Source organism: Oncorhynchus kisutch, linkage group LG6, assembly GCF_002021735.2.
Source record: "Oncorhynchus kisutch isolate 150728-3 linkage group LG6, Okis_V2, whole genome shotgun sequence".
Classification (NCBI taxonomy): Eukaryota; Metazoa; Chordata; class Actinopteri; order Salmoniformes; family Salmonidae; genus Oncorhynchus; species Oncorhynchus kisutch.
In genome coordinates this window covers 30,378,190-30,390,243 of record NC_034179.2, presented here as the reverse complement: position 1 = coordinate 30,390,243, position 12,054 = coordinate 30,378,190, and the positions used below count along the sequence as shown (strand labels likewise).

Genomic DNA, 12,054 nt, shown 5'->3' with positions numbered 1-12,054 from the left:
GGCTAACACCCATGTGCAGTTTCACCGTACACACTACACGCACTGATCAGAAACTGTATCCCATTAATATGCCTTAAGAACACCTTCATCTTCATTCCCAAAGGTTTTAATAATACTCTACTGAAACAAAAAATGTAAACATTACAGTACTTGACAGTAGTAGACTAAATGATTCAATACAGCCTTACTTGCATGTGAGTTGTTGGTAAGGTCAGGGGTTGAAGAAACATTTACTTTGCCTTTAATATTAAAACTACCTTCAAACTGTTGTGTTGCGTGGTAGGATGCCATGCTACTGCTCCATTTAATCCCTGGGAAAGCGGGGTTGTGCTTGGATTCCCATGTGATTTAATCCCTGGGAAAGCGGGGTTGTGCTTGGATTCCCATGTGATTTAATCCCTGGGAAAGTGGGGTTGTGCTTGGATTCCCATGTGATTTAATCCCTGGGAAAGTGGGGTTGTGCTTGGATTCCCATGTGATTTAATCCCTGGGAAAGTGGGGTTGTGCTTGGATTCCCATGTGATTCTAATCAAGACTTGGACTCAGGCAAGCAGTGTTTTGGAGGTGGTCTGGAGCTACCTTAATCTTCAACATTGTCTGATATTTCAAAACCATCTCAAACAGCCCTTTCAAGATTGAATAGCCACATCTTGTATGTGCACCCTCTCTACAATGATCCCAACAGTCTTTCGAAAAAACATTTATTAGATTTAATTATTACAGTATTAATAACATAAAATACTAATAACACTCATTATACAGTATTTTTTGTTGTTGTCCAAAAAAAGTACAACACAGTACTTTTAAGTAATGGTTTGAATCTCAAAAGTTTGTACTGACTCTATGTACCATCCAACACATCCTCTTAATACTAAAACTCAATATATTCAATGTCCATAATGTTAAACCAGGCTGTATCACAACTGGCCGTGATTGGGAGTCCCATAAAGTGGCACGCAATTGGCCCAGCGTTGTCTGGGTTTGGCCGGTGTAGGCCGTCATTGTATATAAGAATTTGTTCTTAACTGACTTGCCTATTTGAATGCTCAGTTAAATAAAGGTTCAAATTAAAACATAAAAATACATTTAAAAATACACAAATGATTATATGTTGTTCATGATGATTATATGTTGTTCATGATGATTATATGTTGTTCATGATGATTATATGTTGTTCATGATGATTATATGTTGTTCATGATGATTATATGTTGTTCATGATGATTATATGTTGTTCATGATGATTATATGTTGTTCATGATGATTATATGTTGTTCATGATGATTATATGTTGTTCATGATGATTACATAGATTTGATATGTGTATGCTAACATCAGCAGCACAGGGGTTTTAATTGTGTAGGATTGTAATTGTATACAAAAAATAGATGGTATATTTACATAACATTTTAAAAATGAGGCACAAATTGGACAGAAAGGAAGGCAAGGTTCTGTTTCTAACTTTTAATTAAGTCTCTGTGTCATTGTGTCATTCTTAGATATTAAACAGAACAATTCACTTAACCATGTAAATGTACTGTGTGTAAATTAAAGTAACTAGTTAAATCAAATATTCTTACAGTATATGGTCTTCTTACATTGCATTGTATCCATCAGTAAAGACCTGTGTCACATATACACTATACCAAACATTAGGCACACTTTCCTAATATTGAGTTGAACACCCCCCTTTTTGCACTCAGAACCGCATCAATTCGTCGGGGCATGGACTCTACAAGGTGTTAAAAGCGTTCCACAGGGATCCTGGCCCATGTTGACTCCAATGGTTGCCACAGTTCTGTCAAGTTGTCTGGATGTCCTTTGGGTGGTGAACCATTCTTGATTTCTTGATACACATGGGAAACCGTTGAGCATTTAAAACCCAGCACTGTTGCAGTTCTTGACACAAACCAATGTGCCTGACACCTATTACCATACTCCTATTACCATACGTCACTTACATTATTTTAAATTCACCTTCTGAATGGTACACATACACAATCGTTGTCTCAACTGTCTCAAGACTTAAAAATACTTCTTTAACCTGTCTCCTCCCCTTCATCTACACTGATTGAAGTGGATTAACAAGTGGCATCAATAAGGGATCATAGCTTTCACCTGGATTCACCTGGTCAGTCTATATCATGGAAAGAGCATGTGTTTTGTGTGCTGAGTGCACCATACAGTGAGATACAAGAAAGACAAGAATTCCGCAGGGTATAGGTGATCTGCAGCGTCCTCCTAAGGTGTTGTGTAAAGACTAAGGTCTGAATAAGGTCGAAGGCTAAAACAGAGATCTAACTTTTTCATTTTGTTCTAACATAACAAAGCCCACAAAAGCCCACAGCAGACTTGTTGAATTAATTTCACAACTGCTTTGCCACTAACTGTTCGAGGTTTTTGGCATTTTCATGTCACAGGCCTTATAAAAAATAAAATGCACACATGTAAATCACACATAACAAGAAATGGTTAAGCTAAAACTCAAAACACAGTATGAAATATTTATCCAAAAGGATTACATCATATCAAGACGATACCCTTTTCAGTCATCTACTGCTAAAAAGACAAATAAGTAAGTAAGAGTAAGAAGTGAATAAATCTTAGCTCTCAATGATAGGAAGACGATGATGATGTGTCCTATAACCTGTGACCAGGTTAAGGGGGGGTTGCCTTGCCGCCCTAACTGGGGAGGTATCGTTTGTTTTCCCCAGGGAATGGAAAATCTGGGACAGAGTTGAAATGTCCCGTGAGGAAGATGGCGACCGTTCCGATGGAGAAGAGAGCCATGGCCACCCAGAAACAAACCTTGTCAATCATCTTCCCAATCAATACCCAGCTCTCCATTTCCTATGGGACAGTTAACAGTGAGGCAGAAGGGGGTAGAAGTGGGGAGATAATAACCCACAATGTTCTATCAGGATTTCTCAACTCTCAGCTCATCGTGGGCCAGTATTCACAAAGTGTCTCAGAGTAAGCCTTTTAATCATAATTATTTATTTTATCACAAATAAATCTGGATTAGCACTCTTTGTGAACACGGCCTTGCACTGGCTGAATTCAGATGAAATTGACCATTGATCCCCAGAGTAAAAGCAATACTTACTGATCCAATGTCATTTGCTTGCTTTGTGCTCTCAGTGATAAAGTTACAAGCATCCACACATTCCTTGATTTCAGGAGCAGCTTGGGCGAGGCTCTTGTACAGGCTGGCTGTGGTGCTCACATCAATCCCATCCACTAGAGAGTAGCAGAGACACATCAATACCATCCACTAGAGGGTAGCAGAGACACATCAATACCATCCACTAGAGGGTAGCAGAGACACATCAATACCATCCACTAGAGGGTAGCAGTGACACATCAATACCATCCACTAGAGGGTAGCAGAGAAACATCAATACCATCCACTAGAGGGTAGCAGTGACACATCAATACTATCCACTAGAGGGTAGCAGAGACACATCAATACCATCCACTAGAGGGTAGCAGTGACACATCAATACCATCCACTAGAGGGTAGCAGAGACACATCAATATCATCCACTAGTGTAGCAGAGACACATACAGTTACCTAAAGGTATGCTGATGATGGACCACAGTGCTAATCTTTATCCCCTCTCCTTTTCCCATTGATTGTGATACATATTTATAATAGCAAATACAACCAAAATGCTTTTTAAAACCAATTCAAATTGAGCCAGACACATCTATTCAGAAAAGTGGCTTGCTGGATAATGCACATACATTCCACTCCGTATTTATTTGGACAGTGAGGCTAAAACATTTAATTTCGTTCTATACTCCATAATTTTAGATTTGAGATCAAATGTTTAATATGAGGCGATAGTACAGAATGTTACCTTTTATTTGAGGGTATTTTCATAAATATCTGTTTTACCGTTTAGAAATGAAAGCACTTTACGTATTTAGTCCCCCAATTTGAAGGTGTCATATTTGGACAAATGAATTTATAGTGTATTAATGTAGTCAAAGGTTTAGTATTTGTTCTCATATTCCTAGCACACAATGACTACATCACGTTTGTCACTCTACAAACCTGTTGGATGCCTTTGCAATTTTTTTAGTTTCTGTTTAGGATTATCTTGTGCCCAATAGAAATTAATGGTATATAATGCATTGTGTTATTGTGGAGTCACTTTTATTGTAAATAAGAATATAATATGTTTCCAAACACTTTTAGAATAATGTGGGTCCTACCTTGATTACAGAGAATCATTAATGAATCGTGAATAATGATAAATGTGAAGAATTTACAGATGCACAAAGATCATACCCCCAAAACATGCTAACCTCTCACCATTACGAATAACAGGGGAGGTTAGCATTTTCGGGGGGGGGGGATATTTATGCTTCTGTAATTTACTCACTCATCATTATTCACAATTCAACATAATCCAAAAACAAAATAAACTGCAAATACATGCAGCAAGTTTGTAGAGTCACATGCTTGATGTAGTCATTGCATGCTAGGGATATGGGACAAAATACTACACTTTTTACTACTTTAATTAATACACTATAAGTGCATTTTTCCAAATAGTTATGACACCTTCAGGTGGGGTGACTAGATACATAAAATGTGTTAATTTCTAAATGGTACAACAGATACAGCATGTATGAAAATACCCTAAAATAAAAGGTGACACCTTCTGTACTGTCGCCTCAAATAAACATTCCCCCATGTGCTACCCTTCACTCCCTACCAGTATCTCTTTCCTTAATCTTACCTACTGATCGTGTGAGGCCATGCCTCTCTCTTTGTTTGTCAAACATCATCTCGCTGCGTGGTTGTTTTAGCACATACTCCTCCGCTCTCTGCATCAGGCCGAACGAGCTACGCCGTCGCTCCCTCACTCCATTCACCTCCGCCTCCGCCTCTCCATCATCCACCAGAGGGTCCATACCCAGGAATCGAGGGACAAGCTCCAGGAAGACCTGAACAGAGGAGTGGAACGGTGGAACAGGTATTAGTTTGGCAAGAAAAAAGTTGAATATTCGTTCTGATAATTAGCATTAGCATTTTATCATATCGTATTGTTTCTTAATACAGATGACATTTACTTTGTCCATTCTATGTCTGTTTGGGCCAGTGTTACAGGTGCCTTGACTTTGGTTTTGATTTCAACCTACCATGTTATTACACAGTTACTGTATACATACGTGTTTGATAGTGTGAGACATGGTGTGGGTGTTGGGACTGCGGAGTGAGATGTTGAGCACCACGATTTGGTTGGTGGCGATGAGCGTTGTCACAGACATGACAAAGATCAGGTACCTGGGAAGAGAAGAACAGACAGATGTGGATGGAGAGGGGATTGAGCTCTCTTATGGTGTTACAGAAATACTGTGTATGGAGGAAGGCAGTAAGCAAGAGACTGGAGAAATTCTTACTCACTTGCCAATGAGAGGGACATTGAGAGATGTCTCAGGGACCTTCTGAGCAATAAGAAAGAGGAAGACAGTCTGAGCCAGCAGGACAGAGATGGACACAGTCAACTTCTGTCCCCCAGCTGTGAAGGGGACAATGGAGAGTCAGAGGGGTACAGAAAGGAGTGCAGTGCTTTTCCCATCATCATCCTCATAGATGACAACAGGCATATTATACTGTACTCTAGCAATTCCAGACATAACATGAGAGTGCTCTAGTGTTTCCAAATGCTTCCAAGTGCTTTAGTTGGGATGCAGAAACCTATTGACGTTCTATCGCACAGGCTAACCGAGTCCAACTAAAGTCCAACAACATACAGTGCATTCTCTAGTTTGAAACTCAAAACCATTATATCTATGTTGGAGCATTTCTTAAATATAAATCATTTGAAATAATAGTCAATATACAAAGCAACACTAGTAACACTAGCGGACAACTGCTAACTTCAGTTGGGGATGGCATACTGCATCATCTTCCTGTTTCACTAACCCTAAGTTACACCCTTATACCACTGACCAATCAGCAGCAACGTTGCCACTGACCCTGTGCAGGTAGGAAGTAGGCCAGGACGACCAAGGAGGAGATAAGTGAGCAGGGCAGAATGATGTTGATGATGTAGAACAGAGGTTTCCTCTGGATGACCAGGTTGAAGGAGATCTCCTGGTACTCCAGGTCATCAGGAGTGTAGCGTGAGTTGATCAGCTTCCTGGCTGGCCGGTGCTTTATGGCCCACTCACCATTCTCTAACAGGTTGGAAACAAAGACACTGGGATGAGTAGAAACCATTTCATTAGGATTGGACCAGTTGACGGGTTGTGTCAGTTGTTTGCAGATAGGTGTAGGCCTACAGATTGATTTTGAGGAACTACAAAGTTTCATATACTGTATTTTGGTCACACATGCAGGACCAGAGTAGTAGTGGGAAACTATCAAGGTGGGGTAGTAGGTTTTGAAATAGAATTTATTCAAATACCAGTGAAGGCCTCAGGATCAATGTCCACCCACTCAATGGGCTGTTCAGTCTCCGTGTCAACAGCCAGCATGATTTCCAACTCATTTGCACTGTATGTCTGGGACCTAAAGACTAAAGTGCAGTTCTGGTAGTCAAAGGGGAAGTAGGTGATTTCTATGGCACATGTGCTGCGGTAGATAGCTGGAGGCAGCCAGTACATGTAGCCACTGGAGTAGATTAACACATTGGCATAGTAGGCCACGTCAAACTTGCCATCAATGCTGCAGAGGAGGAGGGAGAGAGGAGAGGGAACGGAGGAGGGGAAGAGAGGAGGTGAAAGGAAAGGGTAGAGGGCGATGAAAAGAGTTCAAGAGTCTATTGGTCAAAACATAGCAGTGCCACAGAAGGGGGGAAATCAGAATGAGGAAAAAAGCCAAAGGAAAAAGAAGTTGAAAGCCCTCCTCTACTGACTCACTTGTTCTCAAGGACAATATCAGGAAGCCACACTGTGTTGTAAGGCACACGGATAACCTCGATGCCAAAATACTCAGAGGTGTTCCAGGCCAGGCGAATATCATTCCATTGCTGTGGGAGGGAGCAAAGGGTGTAGGCAGAGTAGAGAGCGTGAGAGGATCAGAGGGAATAAAAGACACACAGCTAGAAATCAGGTAAAAGTAGGAGAAAATAAAAAAAACTGAAATAATCTAGTCAAAGACGTATGCAGGAAACACATGTTAAACTAATTCAGAAGATACAATATCAACAAAAAAAATTGGTTTACAATGAGAGAAACACTCACGATCTCAATCCAGACATTAGTCGTGAGAGTCTCTTCCTTTTCGTTCTGTAACAGAGGACATATATAATGGTCAGATGCAGACATTTGTCTACTTTATTTGGGTAGCCTACATAACCTTACAGGAATACATGTGGAGGTGCAGTGAGATTGTGAAAGGGTCGTTGGTAACTGTGGCAACTCTATGGGATTATGCTGGACAGTTTGATATGTGATAGTACTGTAGTGCACCTAGGGCTGCTGCGGCCACACTGTTGCCACCATACCAGCGGTCACAAGTCATGAAGGCAGTCAAATTCCACATTACCGTTTAGTCATGGTAATTAGGCTTCTCCAAGCTCTGATGCTGCTGATGGTCATTAGTAGCATACCAAACTTGCTAACTGCCTGGTACTCAGCACTATATTGTCCCTCTAATCACTCTGACATCCATTCAAATGTATTCAAAAATATAATCAAACACGTCATGAGCTCATGTTGCGCAACATTTATATAGGCTATGCAATTGCAGGAGAAAACACAGTGATGACCACTAATAAAAAGGATGCCATCAGCTTTCTATAGGCTGGGCCTACCATATTTATTTCTCAACTTTCCAACTATAGATGGCCCCGGGGAGGATAGCTGCCATTTCGTGGGCTCTTAACCAACCGTGCTTTTCTGTTAGTTTTTCGCATTTTTTGTCATTTTTTTTGTACATAATGCTGCTGCTACCGTCTGTTATGACCGAAAAGAGATTCTGGAAATCAGAACAGCGATTACTCACCTTGAACTGTATGAAGAATTTCTCTTTAATTAATCAGATGAAAGGGCTTTACTCCAGACACCCGAACAGGCCCTCATCCCCGTCATTCGGAGGAGAAAGAGACTGAAAAGATATCGCGGAAAGAGATCGGGTTGCCTTGTGAGGATCCGGTGACGAGTGGCTAATCTGCCCTTGCCATCCATACTACTGGCCAACGTACAATTGCTGGAAAATAAATTGGACGAACTAAAAGCACAGATATCCTACCAAAAGGACATTAAAAACGGTAATATCTTATGTTTCACCAAGCCATGGCTGAATGACAACATGAATAACATACAGCTGGCATTAAAGTGGCCGGGGACTTTAATGTAGGGAAACTTAAAACCCGTTTTACCTCATTTATATCAGCATGTTAAATGTGCAACCATAGGGGAAAAAAACTCTAGACCACCTTTACTCCACATACAGAGATGCGTACAAAGCTCTTCCTCGAACTCCATTTGGCAAATCTGACCATAATTCTATCCTCCTGATTCCTGCTTACAAGCTAAAATTAAAACAGGAAGCACGAGTGACTCGGTCAGTAAAAAAGCGGTCAGATGAAGCAGATGCTAGCACAGACTGGAATATGTCCCGGTATTTTTTCAGATGGAATTGAGGAGTACACCACATCAGTCACTGGCTTCATCAATAAGTGCATTGATGATGTCGTCCCCACAGTGATCGTATGTACATACCCCAACCAGAAGCCATGGATTACAGGCAAGATCCACACTGAGCTAAAGGGTAGAGCTGCCGCTTTCAAGGAGCGAGACTTATAAGAAATCCCGCTATAACCTCCAACGAACCATCAAACAGGCAAAGCATCAATATAGGACTAACATCTTTTCAAAATATCATTAGAGTCACATCATGCAGCCTTACAATGAATTAAAAATCAAAAAAGAAGCCCAACGTTTGTAGAACAACTAAAGTTACATGAATAACTCTAAAATAAGCATATAGGAGTAGCTATTTCTTTGTTAACCGCTCAGCACAGAATAGCCGCGTGAGTACACTCCCTCAAATAGTTTGGGGAAAATATCCTTTCTATTTTATTCAGCTTTGTTCAATTGTATTCTTCATACTATAAAATAATGCCACAGAATTATAGGCAAATCTTGTCTGCTAAATGAACTAGTGTAACCCACAGCCATTTGGCATAGCCAGATCAGGACATAACATAAGGACAACTCAGAGTATGCTATTCTTTTCTTCTGAAATAGACTACAATTTCTTCATATCATGCTTCTTTAGACCTGTCTAAAATAAAAAATGAAATTATTTATTGTGAAGGTGTAGGCTATATTACATGGATTTATTAGACTTTTTTTATGTACACATTCCAACGGTTTGTGTGTGGAAGCCAGGAGATACTAAATGTGTTTTTGTTAATTAAAGGTCAATTATCGTGAGACCGACAGTTATTTGGTTGTCAATCACTGGCTGATGAAATTTTACAGGAATACATTAGTGGTCATCACTGTGTTTTCTCCTGCAATTGCATAGCCTATATAAATGTTGCGCAACATGAGCTCATGACGTGTTTGATTATATTTTTGAATACATTTGAATGGATGTCAGAGTGATTAGAGGGACAATATAGTGCTGAGTACCAGGCAGTTAGCAAGTTTGGTATGCTACTAATGACCATCAGCAGCATCAGAGCTTGGAGAAGCCTAATTACCATGACTAAACGGTAATGTGGAATTTGACTGCCTTCATGACTTGTGACCGCTGGTATGGTGGCAACAGTGTGGCCGCAGCAGCCCTAGGTGCACTACAGTACTATCACATATCAAACTGTCCAGCATAATCCCATAGAGTTGCCACAGTTACCAACGACCCTTTCACAATCTCACTGCACCTCCACATGTATTCCTGTCACCACAGCTCGCATGGTTGAAGCACAGGACTGTTTGGCAATGTGTATGGAATGTTGTTGGGTTGCAGCAGGTGTGTAATATGTGTGTGTAATATGTTTGGTATGTGTTGTGTGTTGTTATATGGCATTGTTATGTTGCAGCAGTAAGTCAAGTCAAGTTTATTTGCATATGCACAGCAGAGGAGGCTGTTGGAAGGAGCTATAGGAGGACAGGCTCATCGTAATGGCTGGAATGGAATAAATGGAACAGAGTCAAACATGTGCTTTCCATATGTTTGATGTGTTCCATTTATTCCATTCTAGCCTTTACAATGTGCCCCTCCTATAGCTCATTCCACCAGCCTCCTCTGATGCACAGGATACACAAGGTAAGCAGGACAATGAAATGCTTGGTACAATGAAATTCTTATTGAGATGCATAATGTGTGTAATGTGTATGTGTGTACTATGTGTTGTTGGTGTTATACTGCATCAGGTGTGGTCTGTCTCTCACCAGGGAGATGAGGTTGGTGAGGATCAGCTTGACCTGCACCTCCACCTTGTCAGTGGGGTGCGCTGCTGGACGGATGTTCTTGTTGTAGCCTCTGAACAGGTCCCCAATCAGCTTAGACTCCTCATTACAACTCACTGCACAAGGCAGTGTGTGTGTGTGAGAGAGAGAGAGAGAGAGAGAGAATGAGAGAGAATGAGAGAGAGAGTGAGTAAGAGGACACAGCAGAGTGCCATGGCAATATATGATGAGATATGGGTGGAGTAAAACCCATAGGGACTGCAACACATAACATTTACCATTTCAAACGACCCATAACACTTAAAGTGCCAAATTACCTTAAATGGTCAGTGACCGATTGCTTTGCTAAAATCACCCATTGAACCCTTTTCAATTAACATGTTTGACATTTAGGCATGTCAACCCTAACACCAAATGTTGTAACAATGTTTGTGAGTTTTTACAGCGCCTATAAAAACATGAACATGACATCTGCCTCACAGGAACAATAATAACAAGCCCATAGAAACACCAAAACAACAGTCGCAGACACATTTGGCATGGAGACCGGAATTAATAGTCAAAACACCGAGAGGTTCCATTGCCAAGAGCCTTGATCCTGGCCATGAGAAAAAATAATCAATATACGCACTTACCTGGTATTGTCACACCCCAGAGTAGGCCTGCAGTTGCAATCAAACACGTCCAAAAGGGGTGCCTTGCCATCGCAAAGTTCATTGCTCTTTACGCACAGTTCCAGATTTGAGTGAAGTACAAATTCAAAGAAAGAGAAAGCGAGAGGTTATTTCCAAATGGCTCGTCGTCTCCCTTCTCCCGCTGCCCCTCGTCTCGCTCCTCCAGCTGTCGCTACCCTTGGCTCGGGTTACACACCAACCGGGAAGCGCTAAACTCGGTCTTAAAGTCACACTCGGGTCGTTCATAATAATAATGCTTATCATTATTCTATGGGGTAGTTACGACAATACTCCGATTATGAAGGGGACCTTTTCTGCTTGATACGTCAGCGGGTTTCATACTAGTAATAGCCCACAATGTTCTGAATGTAGGATGGAATGGGATAGTGTCCATTTAACAAAGTAGCCTATCTCTGATTTACAAATATTGCATCTAGAGGCCCAATATGCCTAGACCACAGCTGACCACTTCGAAAACGTGTGTGTGTGTGCGTGTGTGTGTCGACGCTACTGGTGAGCAAGGTGAACAGGTGACGGGGATCCAGTTTGGAAGCCGTTCCATTGCACTGCCCCCACTCTCTACCCGGGGAGGGTATAAATAAATAGTGTCTATTCTGCGCTCCTTGCAGTTTGCACTGCCGGGCTCTGGTGAAACGGGAACAATCTCTGGGGGATTGTGGTGGGGTGGGGTGGGGTGGGGTGATTTTGTCACGATGACGGCTGGTTATAGACGACAGATAGGACGGGGTCCCGTGAAGATGAATTATGTACCAGGGCATGTGTGTGTGTGTGTGTGTGTGTGTGTGTGTTTTGTGTGTTCAGATTGGAGACGCCGGATGCGCCTGTTACATTTAGTTGAGTGACAAAACACCAGCCAGTGGCAGCAGTCGAGAGGTAAGAATCCAATCATCAGCATATCAGCATACAATTTTCGTTGGTATTTGATAACGACGTCAACCAGCGTTAATTAACATGTCCATTGAATAAATAAAATGAA

General features: G+C 41.3%; 1 protein-coding gene across 1 annotated transcript; it reads right to left on the bottom strand.

The window, feature by feature from the left end:
* Window positions 1-1,439: 1,439 nt before the first annotated feature.
* On the bottom strand, window positions 1,440-11,488 carry LOC109892676 (acetylcholine receptor subunit gamma-like). Its single transcript, XM_020485385.2, has 11 exons — window positions 11,019-11,488; window positions 10,366-10,499; window positions 7,204-7,248; window positions 6,880-6,989; window positions 6,426-6,685; window positions 5,995-6,195; window positions 5,420-5,534; window positions 5,185-5,299; window positions 4,752-4,959; window positions 3,107-3,240; window positions 1,440-2,850 (listed from the first exon to the last, which is right to left on the bottom strand). The coding sequence occupies exons 1-11, from the start codon at window positions 11,098-11,100 to the stop codon at window positions 2,683-2,685; spliced, it is 1,572 nt and encodes a 523-aa protein (XP_020340974.2). The 5' UTR covers window positions 11,101-11,488; the 3' UTR covers window positions 1,440-2,682.
* Between the last annotated feature and the right edge of the window lie 566 nt (window positions 11,489-12,054).

Bases quoted from the DNA above. Each gene is read 5' to 3' on its own strand.
- LOC109892676 (XM_020485385.2), bottom strand. From the start codon at position 11,100: ATGAACTTTGCGATGGCAAGGCACCCCTTTTGGACGTGTTTGATTGCA. The intron at 6,196-6,425 runs GTATTTGAATAA...CCAACCTGTTAG, and splicing joins TGATCCTGAGGCCTTCACTG to AGAATGGTGAGTGGGCCATA. The intron at 5,300-5,419 runs GTGAGTAAGAAT...TTCTCTTCCCAG, and splicing joins AATGTCCCTCTCATTGGCAA to GTACCTGATCTTTGTCATGT.